The sequence below is a fragment of the Corvus kubaryi genome, unplaced genomic scaffold (assembly GCF_017639235.1).
Source record: "Corvus kubaryi isolate FWS band 111438036 unplaced genomic scaffold, C.kubaryi_AGA036_p1.0 37394, whole genome shotgun sequence".
Classification (NCBI taxonomy): Eukaryota; Metazoa; Chordata; class Aves; order Passeriformes; family Corvidae; genus Corvus; species Corvus kubaryi.
The window spans coordinates 12,458,713-12,478,588 of record NW_024581133.1 but is presented as its reverse complement, the minus strand read 5'-3'; the positions used below and the strand labels follow the sequence as shown (position 1 = coordinate 12,478,588).

At 56.8% G+C, this 19,876-nt stretch overlaps 1 protein-coding gene across 2 annotated transcripts; it reads right to left on the bottom strand.

Annotated features, from left to right (window-relative positions):
• Positions 1 to 66: 66 nt before the first annotated feature.
• On the bottom strand, positions 67 to 17,306 carry FRMD5 (FERM domain containing 5). 2 transcript variants are annotated; one of them, XM_042039313.1, is made up of 14 exons: positions 17,063 to 17,306; positions 15,871 to 15,913; positions 15,284 to 15,362; positions 12,994 to 13,091; positions 12,379 to 12,502; positions 11,632 to 11,719; positions 9,140 to 9,228; positions 8,537 to 8,600; positions 7,814 to 7,905; positions 6,696 to 6,770; positions 5,906 to 5,974; positions 5,675 to 5,781; positions 2,581 to 2,921; positions 67 to 2,401 (listed from the first exon to the last, which is right to left on the bottom strand). In XM_042039313.1, exons 2-14 carry the CDS (start codon positions 15,875 to 15,877, stop codon positions 2,354 to 2,356), a joined length of 1,281 nt encoding a protein of 426 aa, XP_041895247.1. In that variant the 5' UTR covers positions 15,878 to 15,913; positions 17,063 to 17,306; the 3' UTR covers positions 67 to 2,353. The 2 variants fall into 2 exon arrangements, with proteins under 2 accessions (XP_041895247.1, XP_041895246.1); XM_042039312.1 differs by having other exon boundaries at positions 67 to 2,921.
• Between the last annotated feature and the right edge of the window lie 2,570 nt (positions 17,307 to 19,876).

The window sequence follows — 19,876 nt, the reverse complement described above, 5'->3', positions numbered from 1 at the left end:
TTTTTGAGCTGTTTTCACTTGAGTAAAGAAAAATCAGTCACTGAACAAAGCTCATGCCAACTCTGCTTTTCATGATATTTAAATATTTATTTAAATTTAAAAATACTTTTCATGGCACCAATGATTTTATGCTAACTAAGGTATTGGATATGTAGAAAAAGGTACATTTTGAAGGAAAAAAAGATGTAACTTACAGTATTTGGCACATGAAAGGTTAATCTCTAGGTTTTCTTTATGAAAACTAAGAAATTCACATTTTCAGGTATTTTACTGTCTACTGCTGAAAGATGCAGTATGCTAGGACGAGATTTATGGGTTTCTGATCTCAGAACCTATGCAAACAACATTTTGATAGAAAGACGGGTAAAACTAACAGGGCCTGAAACACACGACAGGATCTGGGACAGATGGGAAAAACGTACAACGGAAAATCACCAATTCTCGTGGTTTTGCAGTAGAATGCTGGGTGACAACGGCAGAGGTGACCTGGGGCTGGCACAGAGCATTATCCAAGGAAAGCCAAGGTGGAAGGTCCCAGGTGGGGATTTGGAGGATGTGTCCGAAAAGGATGGAGCATGGGATGGAGCTGTGCTGTCACACGTCACACAGAACATTGCAGTGAGGAGAGGAGGAGGAGGAGGAGGAGGAGGAGGAAGGACGACACTGCAGCGTTAACCCGGGGGTAAAAAATGTCAGCGTCAGGACGAGCACAACTGCATAGAAACATCAGCGCTATGGGCTGAGGTAGGAACACTACACTAAGAATTAATTTTGCTATGTTGCATAAAACAGGATTATCATGTAAAAAAAATCACTCCTCCGCCTCCTGGAGCCTTCCCAGAGGGCTCCTGCCTTGCTCTGGAGCCAGGGCTGGACCCCACCCCCTCCTCGGGCCTCGTGCTGTGAGCGGGTGGCCGCAGCTGTGAGCTGGGCAGGGGGGCTGTACCCCCCAGTGGGACCTCTCCCCTTATTGCAGTGACAAGGAGCCCGTCTGGCCCAGTGTCACCGTCCAGCCCAGCGGTGGGTGGTGGATGCTCAAAGACAACACGGACATCAGGCTTTGTAAAACTGCAGTTATGGCCCCAGCTTACGGCAAAATCTCTCCCTGAGATGAAATTAAACTTGCTCAGCTGTTTTTACCTTGTTTGTTTTTTTTTTTGCTGATATGTCCAACTTCTCACCCAAACCTAACCAGAACTGGCTGTTATTGCTCCCTGTGGATGGGCTGCTGCTCCTGGTGACCAACAGTCCTGGGGGTCGTCACCAGCACGATGGGTCGGGTTTATTGACTTGCACTTAACAACAGTTGGGGCTAAAGATGTCCATTGACTTCTTCAGTGTCACCTGCGCTTCAGAACTTGTGTCCTCTTGGGAAGAGTTCCAAAACCAGAGCTCCTTCTCTGTCCCAAGCCCAGCAGGGCTCAGATGGCGTTGGGCTCCCGGCGTTTACTCTTAAACCATTGCTCACTGGGAACCTCTCAGTACCGGCACCCACGGTCACCCCATCCGTAAAGTAAAAAAAGACTGGATTAGATTTGATAACAAAATAGCATTTCCTTGTTAAAATAGACCTTGAAATGTCTCTTTTTTTTTTTTTTTTTTGTTCTTTTTGCTTGGTTTTTTTTTACAAAACGGGTACAACTGGCAGAGGGTAAAGGTCATCCCAATAAATCTGACACAGTCACTACAGCTCCATGCCAGGTTTGGCCACACGTGCCCAGCCTCCCCTGGCTTCCATGCTCCCCTGCCCTCGGGAGCACCGATGCTTCAAGGCTTAAAAAAGTGGCAAAGGGCCGAGTCCGCAGCAGGGCGAGGGCTCCGGATCGCTGCGCTGTGGGGAGGGGGGGGCACCGGGGCGTCCCCGAGAGCATTGCGGCTGTGTCACCTCGTAGGAGGCTCCGGTGAGCAGGGAGGGCTCTGCCAAGCGGTTCGTGGAGGGCGGTGGTGGCGGGCACAGTGTGGATTTAATACCGTAACAGTACACGAGTGTTAAATTAAACCTCAGTAGCACCATTGCTAAAGCTCCTGCAGAATGGCCCCACCAGCCCCAGCTGCTGCACGGGCGCGGGGGTGGCAGAGCAATGAATTCCCCTCTGCTTGGTGCTTCCCAAGTCGTGCGCATGAGATCGGGATGGGAGGTGTTGTGCGGGCTCCGGGGGTGGGAGCAGTGCGGCTGGGCACGGGGAGGAGAGGGCTCCGGGGGCTGCGCCCGCCCTCCTCTTCCTCCCGGAAAGCCACCTCCTCGGCCGGCCGGGCTCTGGGTCGGGAGGGGAGGGTTAGTGAGTGCCCCGGCGGGTCCCGCGTGGGGACGGCGGCAGGTCCAGGCCCCCGTGGTGGCTCCTGCCTTCAGGTGTCAATGAGCAGGTTTACCACGGCGCGGAGCTTGCAGGCAAACCATCGCCTGAGGGGACAAAAGTATTGGTAATGGAACTGCTCGAACTCTGGGGTCTGGCGGATATCACGGAAAAAGGCAGTGTCAAGGTCGGACTCGGTAAGGACGATCAGGAGGAGGAGCAAAACAAAGAGGAGTCCAACTGTCACAAGGAGCAAACGGAGGACACTTAAAACAAACTTATTCACCTGTTGGGCCTGTGCTGGCCCCAGGCCACTGGCGCCCGGGCACAGTGCCCGCAGCTCGCCCTCCACTTCCGCCGCCGGTGTGCCTGCCTCCGACTCCTTCTCCTCCTCGATGCTGCACGGGGCCCCGTTGGCCTGGCGCGACAGCAGCATCAGCTCCAGGCTGTGCTCGGCCACAGGCGTGGGCAGCACGCTGTCTGCGGGGCTGTAGCTCTCATCGGCGATCACGGCCACCCGCTCGCTGCTCTCGGCGCGGCCGCTTCGGCCGGGGCCTGCGAAGGCGTCGCCGTGGGAGGCCGAGCGTACCGGGGTCGAGTGGGCGCTGTCACGGAGGGACTCCAGGCCTGGGGAGACAGGGGAGGGGAAAGGGGGATGCTCAGCGGGGTGCAGGGGGGTCCCTCTCCACAGCCGGAGCCTCCCGCACTGCCCGACCCCGGTGTCCCCCGCGGGGACAGGGTGAGGTTGCCCTGGGTTGCTGGTTGTTGTTGTTGGTCCTTCGGGACCTGCAGCCCCTTCAACGCAATTCGTGACTGTGGCAGTGGCACTTCGACACCTGCCTGACTTGTCACCGTCACCGCCAGCCGCTGGCTTCCAGCCGGGACCGCAGCAGGGTCCGAGCTCATCTGCAGTCAATCACACGCACCCGTGGGCTGTCGCTGCCCTGAGGTGACGGTGACAGTCACCCTGGCAGCTGCTCACAGTGCTTGGGGCCCCTCTGCCGCTGGCAATGCCAGCCGTAGCACTGCGGCACCACGGGCAGCTGCCCAGGACACGGCGACACAGGCAGGAATGAGCTGGGGACCTGTGCCAGCTCCCAGCCCCGTTACCAGGCTGAGCTTTGGTCCTTTGTGCTGAGGAACGCCTACCCCTACCACCACCTCCTCCAAACCCCCAAATTCCAAGAAACCACACACATATGGGACTTGTTTCAGGTAGTTTTGGCAGCCGGGGAGGGGCTAGGAACTCTGCCATTGCAGTGGCCCCAGGTCCAGGGAGGGCGTCTGAAGGTCATGGTTGGGACCAGCTGGTCCCCAGGGCCACCCTGCAGGCGGTTGGAGAGGGACGGGGCTGGACCTGTGGGCGCGGGAAGAGCACAGTGCACCAAAGCACCTTGACATGTTGTCACCTCATGTCCTGGCCCTGTGCTGCCAAAGGGTGAAGGGCAGCACTCAGAGCTCATCCGGCTGCATTCCCGGGGATTTGCAGCCTCTCGTTTGTGAACACTGCCTGGATGCCTCCAGCTCAGCCTGGTGTAGCACGAGTGCCACAGCAGTGCCAGGGCTCCGGGGTGGTGAGGAGGGAACACACTCTCACCCTGCCAGCTCTGTGCTCTCCCCTCTCATGGGAACATTCCCTGCGGCACCCACTGCGTCCCCGACATGGGGGACACCCTCTGAGGGGGTTCCCCTGCTCATCACCACAATGAGAGCAGTGCTAGCTCCCCAAACCCAAACCCTTCTGCCATCTCCTTCCACGGGGCTGGCATCAGAAGCTAGAAAATCCTGAGAAATCTGAGTCCAGCCCCAGCACCAGAGCTGCTTTGTGGTAGTAACAACCTGGAGTCCAGCTGGCATGGGAGACCCCAGCCCACTCCCTGCCACACATATCCTGCATCCCACGTTCCTGCATTCCACCTGCTCCCGGGGCTGTGGTCACCAGCTGACTACGGGGACCACAGTCCATGGGGATCCCCGTGGACACTTCAGAAGAGCCCAGACCCCGCGGCGCAGTGTTACCTGGCTCAGGTGGGTCCCCACGGCCGTACGGAGCATCGTGGCCAAGGCTGGGGACAGCCGGGATCAGTGGCAGAATCCCCAGGGCCCGGGACAGCAGCCGTGGCCCCAGGGCCAGCACCCGGACCCGCACCTCCCGGCAGCAGTGGTTGATGAGCCACAGGTGGACGCTGACCCTGGTTTTAATCTTTACGAGGCACTTCACCATGGTAGCCCGTGGCACAGGGACACAAGGAGTCCGGGGACAGCTCTGCAAGTGGCGCTGCTGCTGGCCCTGGGGTCAGCACTATTTTGGGCACCCGCATTCCCATGAGACTGAGCTGAAGTGAGCGTGAGGAAAAGCAAAGGGGTGGTACCAGCTCGGGGTGATTTATGGTGGGAGGTGATTTAATGCTCTGGCTGCTTCACAATGGCATGTGGGGGAGAGACTGTCACATGTAACTGGGTGGCAGAGGTGACCCTGCTTCCATCCCCAAAACTGGCACAGACACCAACCCTGGGATCCCTTGGTGGAATTAAATCCTGGCCCTTGGGGCAGGCAGTCGCCGTCCCTGCCTGAATTCCGGGTCCAGGATCGGAGTGGCTGTACTGGGGCAGGGTTGGCCCCGCAGCCCATCCAGGAGCAGGGAACAGCCATGTCACTGGGAGTTGGACACTGCTGTCACCAGCAGGTAAAAGAGCCACCACCAGCAGCACAGCCACAGCCCCCAGCATGTCCCCAGCCCTGTGGGGCAGCTCCACAGCTGCTCCCAGTGTTTTGCCTTTTGCCAGACCATCTTCCCACAGCATCCTACTCTGACACAGCCCCAGGATGGGGAGAAGCAGCCGCCCCGCTCCAGCCTGGTGAAACACCAGCCTTTCTGAGGACAAGCCACTGGGGCTGCAGCCTCAGCTGACATGCGTGCACCTGTGTGTGTGTCCACGTGTGTACGTGTGTGTGTCTGTGTGCACGTGTGTGTGTCTGTGTGCTCATGGGTACATGTGTTTGTACGTGTGTATGTGTGTGTGTATGTGTGTCTCTGTGTCCCTGTGTCTGTGTGCACGTCTGTGTGCCCCTGTGTGTGTGTCTGTGTGCCCCTGTGTGTCTGTGTACACGTGTTTGTGCCCATGTCTCTGTGTGTCTGTGTACCTATGTCTGTGCATACACGTCTGTGTGCGTGTCTGTCTGTGTGCACACGTCTGTGTCTCCCTCTGCGTGTCTGTGTATGTGTTTGTGTGTACGTGTCTGTGTCTATCTGTGTACTTGTGTCTGCGTGCACGTCTGTGTGTGTCTGTGTCTGTGTGCCCCTGTCTGTGGGTGCACAGGTGTGTGTGTCCCCACTCCTGCGCCCCAGCGTGTCCGGCAGTGCTGCCTTGTGTCCTACCTTCCATGATGGAGATGTGGACGGCTCTCCGCCGGGTGCGGGGCACGCTGCTCAGCCGGGGGCCGTGTGTGATGGAGGGGCAGCTCCGGCTCGGCACCAGCCCGGCCCTGGGGACAGGAGTGGGGTCAGGATCAGAGCCAGGATGGAGCCAGCGCCCCGGGCACATGGCAGCGCTCTGGCTATGCTCACCTCCCGGGCACCCACCCCTGGCAGCTGCTGCTGGGCTCTTACCGGTGAATCTCGGGGGGCTCCCTCTTGATCTTGGCGCTGGACTCCATCACCTCCTTGGCGACGCGGCCACTGCAGGTGGGTCAAGACCAGCAGAGGTGAGGACAAGAGCACAGCCCTGGCAGCCACGCGGTCACACTGTGCACAGCCTGGCCCCTCCCCACACAGCTCTCCAGGGAGGGGAGCTCTGCCCGCAGCTCCAGGGGAAAGCAGAAATATTTGTTGGGAATGGGGGCAATGGAGAAGCTCGGAAAGGCTGGGCTGACACCTCTGCCACCATATTTTGCTGCTTCTTCTGGCATGGGATGCTGGACACTAGGGGGTCACCTCCCCTCAGCCGAGATGGACACAACACAGGCATCCAGAGCCTCCCATGCCAGCGAGGAGGGTGCCAGCACTGTGCACCTCAATGCTGGGACACACTGGCATGTCTCATCCCACAGATATGAGGTCCCAGGTCCAGGCTCTCGCTCCGGCAACTCAGTGCAGGAATTTGTGGGTAGTGGTGATTTGTTTCACACCTTGTTGTTCTCAACCCCCAAATCCCCCATCCTCTCCCATCCTCCACTCCTGTCCCTCCAAAACTTCTCCTGTGAGGCTGGGGAGGGGGGTGGCACCTGTGACACAGAGACAGCAGCAGAGGTGGCCTGGTGGGGGTCAGTGCTGCAATGGGGGATCTCTGGAAAACCCTGAGATGTCCCCGGGCTGCCACAGCCCCAAACAGCTCCCCAAAGTGCCTCCAAAGGAGCATCCAATAATACATCCAGCAGCTGCTCCTGCTGTCAGTACTCACCTGTACCGGAACCGGCTGCCCTTGAAGAACAGGTTGCTGCTGGACACCGTCCGCACCTGGCTCGACTTCTCCAACCTGTAACAGCACCAGGAGTGGTGTGAGAGTCCCACACTGCTGGCCAAGCACTGGGAGCCAACGGCAGCGAGGCCAGGTGACAGGAGCAGAGCCCTGGAGATGTGGAATGTCACCAGGAATGAACCCACTGCTGGCAGTGGTGGGTGGCACTGGCCGGTGGGACACGAGCACCTGAAGCCGTCTCTGTCAGCAGAGCTCATCCCTGCTGGCAGCGGGGGCATGTCCAGGAGGGACCCATTGCCAAGGAGTCTGGAGGGAGCTTGGGGCCACAGCTCCCGCTGGGACCCCAGGGCCAGCAGTGACACCCATGTGCAGGGACTGACGCTCTCCAGGGGGCTGAAAGCCCACCATGGCCTGGGAATTGCAGGGTGACAGACTTGGCCCCTCCTGGGCAGGTGGGCACTCGCCAGGATGGGTGAAGCCACCCAGAGGGACCATCCCATCTCCTCCCCATCCTACAGGAGCTGACCCCTCACCCCGGGATTGCCCAGCAGCACCTCAGCCCAGCCCACGGTCCACCCGCCGAGTGCACAGCCCAGTGGTGATTCACTGCCACAATTAATCACAGAGAGATTTGTAAAGCAATATTGCAATTTCATTTCATGTTCATGTAATGAGGAGTGAAACCTGCTGATTGCAGCCGCTGATTGCAGAATTCCCAGTGGGAATGCATCGCATGCTCTGTCTCGCGGCTTGCTGATTAAAATAAAACTCATTACAAAGCACAAAGTGGGCTGGGTTAAGTATGGCATGAACAGGATGGTGCTGCTTGGCATTCCAGGCTTCATCCCAAATAATTTGTTATAATTTCCTGACGGAAGTTTGCTGAGGAGAGATGAGCACAGAGGGGCTGGAAAACGAGGGACCCCACAGGGCAGAGACCCCTATCCAGGGGCACCAGTGCTTTTGGTGGCTGGTGGCTCTGTCAGAGCCACTGGAACAAAGTGCCACATGGCCAGTGACTGACCCCAGAGCCTGGATGGAGCCCACAGGTGGGCACCAACCCATGGGGGCTGCAGGGCACCCCACAAACCAGCACTTACTTGTAGAAAGCCTGGTTCTCGATCCCACACTTCCAGAGGTGTTTGCAAGCTTCTGGTGTCGGGGCAAAATAGGTGAGAACAATTTTCTTCTCCTAAAGGAGAAAGACAGGGAATCGAGGGGGGAGAACAGGGAGTGGTGCTCATCCCACGGATGAAGAATGGAGTAGACAGAACTGGAAAGTGGCACCGGAATGGACAATCCTGGTCCGGAGCCATTTGGGATGCAGGGATCAGCCTGGTGCAGCACCTGGCATGAGGGATGGGCAGATGTGTTCCAGTGCCCACACCTCCCCCTCTGCTCCCAGCCTTTGGGAACAGCCAGAAACACAGTTTTTAAAAAAAATTCCTGCTGATGGCTCCTGTGGGAGCCAACTCCAGCCAGAGGTGTTCTGGCTGACTTTGAGGGATGATGGCAATGAATAAGCAGCTTGGGAATGACCCCGAGGGAAGGCATGGCCAGGAGCTGTGGGTGGTCCCGGCAGAGGCCCCAGTGGGGCCTGGCCTGGGGCTAAGGGGGGCTGTGGGGCCCCAATGCCCAGATCTGGGCACCAGCAGGAGCAGGCGGGTGACTCCAGCACTGCCACAGAGCTGCAGCTGCTGTCACCGTCCCCATGTCCCTGCCCTGCAAGGCCAGGGTGATGCTGCTGCCACGTTCCTGGAGAACCCACTGAAGGAATGACCACACTGTGCCCAGGAAGTCCCACGGGAAGGGGAAGAACTCACCTCCTTCTGACTTACATACAGATAGAAAGTCTTCCCTTCGAATTTCATCTTGGTCACCTCATTCCTGGAGGGACAAGGACAGGCAGGTGGGAGCTGTGCAGAGCCCGCCGCAGCCCGGAGCCCACTCAGCCCAGCCAGCTCCTGGCACCGTGCCAGTCAGAGCCGGTGGTGGGAATGGCAGCAGGGCAGCTTCCAGACCCTGTTTTCCATCCCAGGAGGTGCCACAGGGTGGTGAGAGCAGCCCTGGCTCAGAGACCCGTAGCTGGAATGGGGGACAACCTGGGGTGAAGCTGAGGGTCAGCAGGGCCTTGTCCCATGGACACCAGCCGGTGGCAATGCCAGCTGCCAGGGACACACCGGCCAAAACTGGACATCCTGCAGTGACCCAGGAACAGCTGAGAAAGGCTCACAGTGGCTGGGGGGATTTGGGATGTGGCTGACATGGGGACAATGAAGTTTAATGAGGACAAATGTAGATAATAATGACCCTGGGGCAGCAGAGCTCTGGGTGCACTGAGCACTGTCCAGTGCCCACATACCCGGACACCCCTTGGACACCCTGGGAGTACCCATGGAGCGACGGGAGCCACGGTGGGAACTCACCACTTGATGAAGTGAACTCTCTTGTTTCCCTGCAGAACGACGAAGCCGAAGGGAGTGAAGGCCAGGAACGCCGCGTTCCCGGACACGTCCTGCAAGGCAACAGCGAGGGCTCGTGCAGCTGCTGCCCCTCAGCACAGCTGGGACAGCTCCTGCCCCCTCAGCCCCAGGCCTGGGGCACTGCACCACCCTGTGTGCCAGTGCTGCCTGCAGGACATTGCAGTTATCTGTTGTCATCTATACTAAATGTCATATTGACACATATAGAATTTATGTTATTAATATAATATCATGTTTATTTATATAGTATATATTGTAGCTATATTACTCCATGTAACTAGATATAGTTATTATATAGAGATACACTATTTATTTAGTATATATAATTACTATTATATATATAGTTAAATATGGTTATTTTTTATATTATCATAGAATATCCTGAGTCGGAAAGGACCCACAAGGATCACTGACGTCCGAGTCCTAAATATATATATATTATATATAGCAATTAACCCAGAACAAGATAACCCCCAGCTGTACTTCCCTCCCTCGGAGCCCTGCCCAGCCGGTGCCCTGGGTGGCACTGAGCCAGTCCAAACCCACTAATTAGTGTCAGCACTTTAACCCAATCCCAAGGACTCGGCTTGGTGACCGCACTGTGCACAGGGAAAACCAGGGACAGGCTGAATTGTAAAAGCGTACATCAGCTGTGGGTCAGCACTAATGGCTGGATTAATCCTGGGGGTTTTTTGGCCAGCAGATACCCAGAGGGCTTTTAAGGGATGCTTGGAGCAAAAGTCCATCTCAGCTGTCAAGGCTGAAAGGCCAAAGGCAGAGAGTGCTGACCCTCAACCCAACACCTGCACGCTGCAATGGGGGAAGCTGAAACTCATCCCCCCAGGGACGCCACAGCCCCGGCTGGCACAGGAGGGACATTCCTCTGTATCTGTACACAAACCAGCCACAGCTCAGGCCAGAGGCTGCCCAAAGTGCTTTGGCTCTTTCCCAAATCTGGGAAAACCTCCAGGAAAGGAAGCAGAGTCTTGGAAGAAGGATGTATTCTTCTGGGGGTGCAGAGGCTTGGGAAGGGCCAGGGGTGCTAAATGGGGCACAGAACCCTATGTGGGCTCAAAAAAATGTGTGGATGTGGCACTCAGGGACATGGTTAGTGGTGGCTTTGGCAGTGCTGGGGAATGGTTGGACCCGAGGGTCTTCGAGGGCTTTTCCAACCCAAACCATTCCATGGTTCTCCTTGGCCAGGCCAGAAGTTCTGTCCATCATGTGAAAGAGAAACAGAGGGATCCCTGCTATTCTCACACACACAAGCACACACATTCCTACAGGGATTTACATATAAAACAAGTACCAAGGACAGCCCAGGACTCAGGTAAGCCCTGCTTAAGAAAGGAAGATCTTTCTCTGTGTTTGTTTTTTTGGGGAGAAAACGACTATGAGAGTACCATGAAAACTTCAGACAGGATTGAGTCAAGGTACACTGAGCTGAGGATGGCTGGTGAGAGGAAACAACCCCTCATCCAAACTTTGCTACAATCCACTGGAGAAGAGAGAACAGAATCAGCTTCATTTAACTTTGGTTTCCAGATCCTTTAAGCATATTAACAGCAGCTCTTGATGAATTAGGCACAATTCTGCTGATAGGCCTACAAGTGTGTATGTTTGTCCTTAGCTGTTATAAGAACATTAATCAGTGTAACTCAAATATGTTCAAAAGGTTCTTGGAGTAAAAGGAAGGGAATTACCTGACTCTAGCAGCAAAGGTCACAAACGGGTGGCTGCTGGCAAGACCACTGGTTTAGAGGAAATTCAGAGCAAAGCAACCTCTTGGCTACTCAGAAATTGCCCATAAATGGGGAACCCCCCCAGTTTACTGCAACTGTGTGTTTATGTGGCACAGTTCAGGGAAAAGCTCCAGGGAACCCCAGCACAGGCACTGCCTGAGAGGAGAATTTTCTGTCTGCTTTGTATCCCACATCCATCTGCATGTGATGGGATTACCAGGGACCAGAGAGCCACACGCAGTGACATCCTCAGTCAATAAAGAGCATTTCCAACAGCAAACTGGATTATGGGCTGGGCAGGGCAGAGGGATGGACTGTCCCAGACAGATTAATGTCTGGTGGCTCCTCAGCCACGTCAGTGACCTTGTTCTTGCCTCCAAAGCCCTGCTTCTGCCGGAGAGGATCGACCACCCTGTCACTGCACTGAAAATGCTTTCCTACGGCTTCCCTGATACCCCTGGAAGGGTTTCAGAGTACTCACCCTCCCCACTCCCCTCCATGCACTCACACTGGCCAGGAATGGGCCAAGGCTGGACAAGGCTAATGGCCTCAGCATATCCCCCTGACCACAGCCCCAGGGCCACTGGCAGGTGACAAATGCACTTGGGACAGTCCCTGGTGGATCATCGCTGGCTGCAGAGAGGAATCCAACCCCAGCAACAGCCTAAGGAATTGGTTTAGCAACTGTTTTACCTTGCACGGGTGTGGGTCAACCCCGTAGGTCTCCAGAGTCTGGGCTTTCCTGAGAAAATTCAGCTCTGAAGTAGCTGGTGTCTGCCCACTGCAGGAGGGAAAAACCGGGGAAAAAAGAATATCCCATGGAGGACAGGAAGGTGAAAGGCAGCTACAGTGATTCTATTAATGATGAAGCATCAGCCACAGCACGTTCCCATTAGATTTTTATGGGATCAGCAGGAGCCCAGCACTGAAGCCTAGCCCATCCTCTCCTGCCAGCTACATCCACAGGAGCCCCACTGAACTGGCAGCACTAGGAAGGGTCAAAAGGCATCTGCCAAATTTAGGGATGAATTCCCTACTTGCAGCACATGCATTTCATCGGGGGGAAAGGGGAGTTTGGCGCCATTAGGCAGCAGCCCCCAGCACTGAAGGACAGAGCTCTGATGGGTTTTTGGGAAGTTAAACCCACTTCCCTCCCTGGGCACCCTTAGTCCCTTCAGGAAACAGCTCCAGAGACACCGGGATAATGGGGATTGCTGATGGTCTCTACACCTCATGTCCCTGGAGAGGGGTGAAGGCAGGAGGGGGTTTATGAGGGTGTTGGTCCCCATCCAAAGATCTTCTGGGCTGTGCCGGCTGAGGCAGCAGAAGGGTCCCAGCTGGACCTGACACGAGGGGTGAGGACTCAGCCCATGGTCTGAGTGAAAATCCCAAAGAGGGACAAAAGTGCTCTGGCATTACCAACCCCCGCAGCTCCCGTACCTCAGCTCCGACTTGTGGATCTCCGCAATTTTCCTCTCCAGCTTCTCTGAGTGTTTGGGGAAGAACTGGAACTTGGAGCTGTAGCCTTCTGGGTGCTTCCCTGGGTCGTAGTCCCCAATCTCAGCTGGGGGAGACAGATCCAGTTGGGAAGAGCAGCACAACCAGAGCACAGCATGCATCCCCATCCCGGCAGCACCTACACAGGGCTTAGCACACCCTGGGAATCTGCTCTGACCCCACTGTGCTTCCCACTGGGAGGGATCATTTATCAGGCATTAACTGCATCCAATTAACTTTGCTGCTTGTGTGGCAATCACCTGGCAGCAGATGGTCACTGTCCCAAATTTATTAATTCCTCAAGCTGCAGGAGCAGGCAGGAGAATGGGCAGGAGGGCAGGGACTGGATGAGCCCAGAAGCTGCTCTTGGGGACACCGTGCCCCCAGCACTGGTGTGGTCTCGCAGGTGAGAGTGCAGCACCCATCCTCACTCTCCCCCAGCCCAGCCCAGCACTGGTGGGTGCCTTTGGTGTTGCAGGTGCAGTGACCTGCTGTAAGTGCAACAACGGAAGCAGTGCTCAGCAGGAAAAGCAAATTTCTCCTGTCACAAAGCATTACCCTGCAGGATGTAGGCAGCCAGCAATGCGGCGTCCGACGTCTTGCAGAGGAGCCGCCCGTGGTACAGATCCCTTTTGATCTGCAGGAAGACCAAGTACCTGGGGACAGGAGGAGAGTCCGTTTATTAAGTGCAATTTAAATGACCCAAACAGCAATTTAGACATGGAATATCTGCCACCAGACACTTGCTCTGGCATCTCTCTCCCAGCAGCCCATTTACCAAACATGACACTTGCTGGGCTGATCCTGGCAAGGACTGGGGCTCAGGTCCACACATCCAGCCCCTTTCCAGCCCATGGTGTTCCAGGTACACTGTGCCTGCTCTGGGGCCAGCACATGACCCGAGGGCTGGTGGAGATTTCCATCAACCTGGATATCCATTGTGTTTCTTCACACAACTGCAAACCCCAGCCCAGCCGAGGTGCCCGATGCTCTGAAGGGGGTCTCATGATCTAGAGCCCACCAGTGCCTGCTGCATTTTCCCTGGATGTTCAGCTTCCCCATAACGTGATTTTCTCCTTCCCAAACTTTCTGTGTCCTTCCAGGTCTTGGCGTATGCACCCACTTCCCTCCTCCGTGCTCGCCATGACCACCCCTGCATCACCCAGGGCGAGCTGCGTCCTGTGCTCCCCATACCTGTCTCTGTGTCCAGTGAAAAGACAAACTATGTTGGAAAAATGACATATTCCAATAAACTTAAACCTAAGTAACATTTTGGGCTGAGTCATGTGGCATTTGGGAAAACCTTTAGCTGGTAAAACGTAAGTCACAGAGTGAAGGAGCAAAATGGAGTGCTCAGAAATTAATTTAAATACCAGACTCGCACTCTGCAGTCCTCGGTCATGCCTCATTGCTCAAATCTGAGTTTATGATGAGGTAAACCATTAATTTTCACAGATAAAATACATTAAAGAGAAATCCTGGTATTAAAGTGGACTCAGTCCAGGGAAAAGTGAATTTTAAGCCTGGGTTCCAGCTGCAGCTGCAGGCACACCTCAAAGGGCAGCAAGCAGGGGCAGCTCACCTGCGTGGGGACCTCAACCTGGACCTGTGGGGGGTGAAAGAAGGCAGTTAGATAAGGTTTTGGGAGGAAATTCTTCTCTGTATTCCACCCCCTGTCATGGGCAGAGACACACTAGACCAGGTTGCTCCAGTGCCAGGGCCTCACCACCCTCACAGAGGAGAATTTCTTCCCCATATCCCATCTCACCCTGCTCTCTGGCAGTGGGAAGCCATTCCCCCTTGGCCTGTCACTGCAGACTCTTGCCTAAGTCCCTCTCCAGATCTCGTGGAAAGGGCCCCTTTAGGCCCTGGAGGGGGCTCTCAGATGTCCCTGTACAGAAGGTGCCAGCTCAGAACCCCTCAGTGGAGGCTCCAGCCCAGCTGCCCTGGGCAGACCTGACCCGGGGGCCAGGGCTCTTGGAAATCCACAACCACGGCTCATTTTCCAAAACTGCTGCAATTGCTCTGTGCGGACTCCTCATGTCCTTCCTCCTGGCAGGAAGAGCAGCATGAAGAGCCCCTAAAGATAGAAACTTGGGAGAGGCGCTGTCAGGTTCTGAGCGCAGTTCCTCACCCAGCGCTCCCAGAGCGTCCGTGCTCCTTACGTCAGAGGGACACGGCTGGCTGCTTCCAGGGAATGTCAAGAGACCTGGAGATGCTCAAACCCTTCCCGACAGACCGAGCGCAATAAGGACGCCCTGCACGAGGGACGTGCTCGGGCACTGCACCAATGGCTGATTCTGAAGTGGAGGAGTCTGAGCAGCAGCGGTTGTGTTATGGAGCTGGTGCCATGCTCGGAGTGCTCTGCCCTGGAATGTGGGTTTGGAACTGACTGAACCCAAAGACCAAGCCAGGGGCTTTAATCATAGAACCCAGGAATGGTTCAGGCAGGAAAGGACCTCATATCCCATCCAGTGCCACCTCCTGCCACAGCAGGGACACCTTCCACTATCCCAGGCTGCTCCAAGCCCCATCCAGCCTGGCCTTGGACACTTCCAGGGATCCAGGGGCAGCCACAGCTCCTCTGGGCAACCCGTGCCAGGGCCTCAGCACCCTCAGCCTGTGCTCCCCAAGTATGGTGGCTCCAGGTGCTGACTCAGCACAGGTGGGGATTCCTGTGCTGTTTCCCCACAGCAGGAACAATCCCCAAAGCATCCTGGCTGGTTGGGAAATCCCAATGGCTGTTGCTCTTTCCTGACTGCAAAACAAGCTTGTCTGTGTACTCCTGCCTCGGCCAAGCCCCTGCTGCCGGGGCCAGCCAGTCCCCCCCCGCAGTGCCCATCCTCACCTGGTGATCTCCTCCTTCAGCGCTGCGGGGTCCGTGGGGTAAAACTTGACACGGAAGCACATGGTGAAGGGAGGCTGGGCTGCGGAGAGCGGGGACGCTGTGTCACCAAAGGCCTGGGCTTGTCCCCGTCATCCCTGAACCACCCCGCTTGAGTCAGGTCCTACTCGGGGTCTCACCTGTCTGCCCTCTGCCCCCCAAACTGCCCTTGGTAAAGAGGGGGCAGACAGGCATGGACACACTCCTCACTGCAGTGGCCATGGCAAGGGCAGATGTCCCTGATAAAGCTGTGGGGAAGTGCCAGTGGCTCTATCTACCCGCCACCCAAACCACTTCCTGCTCCCAAATCTCACCCCCATCATCCTGTCCAGGTCTCCATAGAGGCTGGTGCCCTGTGCCCTGTGCTGGCTGCAGCTGCCGTGGGGCTGGTGGGGGATAATCCTGCTCTTAACCCACCAACACAGCTTTTGGGGGAACCTGTTCCTGGGAGAGGGGCTGGGAATTGTCCCCAGAGGGGACAGGCTGGAGGAAATGGGAATACATTTAAGATGGAAGGAGCACAGTCTGCCCAGACCACCTGCAACACTCACCCCGCATCTGCTTCACAACTGACTTGGTAAACTCCAGCCAATGCTGAAAGGAAAAGAAGGTGATTAAAGCCTGACAGCCATGACTTGATCAGGTGGGGAGGATGAGGAAGAGGAGGGTTCTGCTCTGGGTGAGAAAAGCCACCTGTGTGTCAGTGAGTGCCCCTGGAAGGGAGCTGGGGTGAGCAGGAGGCTCAGACCAGTCCCATCCACAGTGAGGGAGCAGCTCCATGCCCAGCTTCTGCTTCAGCATCAGCTGCTCCCTGTTACAGCCGTGGCAGAAGAGCCCTGGGAGCAGGAATTGGTTGTTCTGTGGCTTATATTGATCAGTGGGGAGCACAACACGAGGCTGTTATCAATAGCTGTGCCCAGGAGCCCGCAGTGATTCTTACTCACAGCCTCAGGGCTCTAATGGCAAGGAGGGACTGAACAGACACTGGGCAGAGCTCGCTCTGCACCAGCCCTGTTTAACCCCAGGGAAGTGGCAGGACTCACTCATACAGCCTTGGCGTGGGAATCCATCCTGCTGGGACCGTGGGTCTGTGCCCCATCCCCTGGCCCTGCTGCAGCTGCGCGGGATCAGCAGGACACGGATCCGTGCGGGAGCTGGGTCAGGCCAGGTCCTGCCTGGCTCTGGCTCCTGCACTCCCGCTCGTCTCACTCCCCATTGCCCGAGGCAACACTCAAGCGTTTGGATCCTTGCACAGAGCTGTCAAATGGCCTAATCTCGGTGTTAAAACGCGAATCTATGCTAGATGGTCCTGCACACCCGGGACCTCGCTCCACAACAGCATCACGTTCTCTCACTCTGCGATGTCCGGGATGCTTTAGCCCTGCGCAGGGTCCCGAGAGCCGGGAGAGCCCCTCTGGTGCACACATCCCGACCAACGCCGGGGACGCAGGGAGCCGGGACACCGGGGCTGCTGCTGCCAGAGCCTGGGTGGATCCCAGACCCCTCCCTGGCGGGGTCCCAGCGTGCTCATTGCCTGTCCCCTGGGCAAAGGAACGACCCCGTCGGAGCACCCAGAGCCCCCTCGCCCAGCAGCAGGGCGGGGCAGAGCTGCAGGGGAAGAGCCCCTCGCCACTGTCTAAATGTGATTTTATTCCAGATCTCTGCCTCATATTCTGTTTTTCAGCTGCAAGGACAAGCCTGACCCCCGCTCCCCCAGCCCGGGCAGGAGGGGCTCTCTCTCACCCTTTGCTTGTCGGGATCCACAAACCGGATGCCGAAGTAATCCTTCTCCAGCAGGTTCAGGTGGTGGCAGAGAAGGTCAAACAGGTACTGGCCCTTGGCATCTCTCTGCAGGACAAAGAGACTCAGTGACAGCACAGGAGGGGGCTGGTGGGGCAGAGCTTGGGGGATGTGTGTGTGAGGGGCCTGGAGCTTGAGAAGTGACACCGAGGCCAGTACAAGCCCCAAACACCTCCCTGCGTGACATTTTCAGCTCAGGAACCATCTCTCATCCCACCTGAGGGGCAGTTGAGTCAGTTACGCCCCATAAGAAGGGATGAAAACCTCCAGGCCTACGTGGGAATGCCCCGATACCTCCCCGGGGAGAAGTTTCACACCTGAGCCAGCTGTGTAAGGGAGGACATCGATAAAAAACCATTATCCCGCCTGCAGGATCTGCTTCTTATCGGCCTCTTTCCTTATCTGTCTCCAAACCCAGCTTGTTGCTAAACAAAGGTCAGTTTATGCGGCCAATCCCCCGGCGGTGGGCGCTCGTCCCCTCTGCCCCTGGGCTGCTCTTATGCAAACATTCGGCCACCGCAGCCCCAAAAACTCTCCTCTTCCTCCCCTTCGACTGGGGGTTGCAAAGCCCCTGATGCTTTGCAAATGGCCCATCGTTTGAGTCATCAACGCTTAGCATTTCAGTTCTCCCACAGCCAGAATGCCCATGTGATTCGCACCGCCGGCAGCCCCGGATCTTTGAGGAGCTGCTGCGCTTGGCAGGATCGGGTTCCTGCTGCACTTCGCGCATCTCCGCGGATCAAAGGCTGCTCGTGACACCCGCGCTGCCTCCTTCCTTCCCACAAACACCGTGAATACATTGCTTCCTGACAAATACATGGAACACATGCGTTATCTGATCAAATAAGTGCATTATCTGATCAAACAGTCTCTCTGCAGACACAGACTGCAGAGGGGGATCCCCACGGGACGGCATTAACCCGTTCCTGGGGCTTGGTGCCGCATGAGAAATGTGTTTGTGTTGTAAATAAAGAGGGTTTCACACCGGCAGCGATGCTGCCGCTGACACGCCGTGCCCTCGGGGCCCGGGCTGGCAACACCAAGGGCGTGCGATGCGGAGACCCGGCCGTGCCGGGGCTGTGCCGGACCCGGGTGCAAACCCTGCCCGGGGACAGCCCGTCCTGCTCTCCCGGCTCGGCAGCGGCACCGGGAGAGGGAGCAACCGCACAGAGAAGTCAGGGAGGGCCCTGGCGCTCTCCTGGAGAAGCCCGAGCTCGTAGCCTGGCGCCTGGCCCGTGCCGAAGTAAATCTCAGAAACTGAGTGTGGAAAAGCCTTCCAAGACCATCGAGTCCAACCATCCCCCAGCACTGCCAAGGACACCACTAATCCATGTCCCCAAGTGCCACATCCACAAGGCTTTAAATCCCTCCAGGGATGGGGACTCCACCCCCGCCCCGGGCAGCTGTGCCAGGGCTGGACAGCCCTTTCTGCGAAGAAGTTTTCCCAATATCCAACCTGACGCTCCTCTGGCACAGCTTGAGGCCGTTTCCTCTCATCCTGTCCCTTGTTCCCTGGGAGCAGAGCCCGACCCCCTCGGGGGTCCCTCCTCCTGTCAGGAGTTGGAGACAGCGAAAAGGGGTCCCCTGAGCCTCCTTTTCTCCAGACTCTTGCCCAGTTCCGTCGCTCTTCTCTAGACACAGTGCAGCACCTCCACGTCTTTCTTGGAGCAAGCACTGGGGCGTTGGAGCTGCTGCTAAACCTCGGCAGAGCAGCCCCACTCCTGCCCGCAGCGCTTGCAGCTGCTGGCCCGGCCCTGCAGAGGATCCGCAGAGCTCGGCTGAGCACGCTCTTCCCCAGCCTAGCGCCCGGTTTTCCAGGAGCTCTCCTCGGTGCGGAAGCGGAGCCCGAGGCTGCTGTCTGGGCAGAGGGGAGGGCGCCGGCAGCGGGGGAGCTCTGCAGCCGCGGCACCGCCGGAGAGGGGCCGGGGCTGTGCGGGCAGCGCTCCTGACAAGCGCTGGGAGAGCCGGGACCGTCAACAACCAGAGCTCCCCGCAGGCCACAGTATGGATTTAGGTGCTGAACTTGGAAAGCCACGGCCTGCATCGTGCTTTATTAATGGCAAACGGTGCTCTGTGAGCAGCATCCATCACCGTCACCAGTACTGCCCGGCCCGGGCACAGGGGCACAGCGACACCTGAACCCAGACCCCTTTTCCTGAGCCAGAACAAGTTACTTTCCTTTGGAACAGATGGACAAACTCGGAGCCCTGCTCACCTGTCAGGCACGGGATCACTTTCCCAGCCCAGCTGTTACCTGCCCTGGGAAGGCTGGACCCCTTCCCTCACAGAAAACAGTAATACATGCTGGGTTTGTTCTCGTCCCCCACAAAAAGTTACCCTGCAGGCTGAACTAAAGGGACATTTGGCACAGACACGGAGGTTAAAACAACTAACGACAGAAAATGCATAAACAAGACATACTCCTAAATCATCCCCAGCTAGAGCTGAAGGACTATCAGACCCACCCGGAGCCACTGCTGCAGGAGGGCAGGGGTGGATTCCCCCCCCCCCCCCCCCCCCAGTATCCTGTCCCTCCACACCTCTCAGAGCAAATTTCACAGGGATGTGCTTGAGGCTCCGCTCCCTTGCCCTGCCCCAAACCAGCACGGAGCCTGCAGAATGCTTTCCTCTGCAATTTTCACAGAGGAATTGCAGGGAAGGACAAACCAGACACCCCCTAGTGCCTGGAATCTGGTGAAAGTGTGAAACCACGGATGGCATTACAGGGAAAATGCTCCCTCTTTGATCTCTCTAACT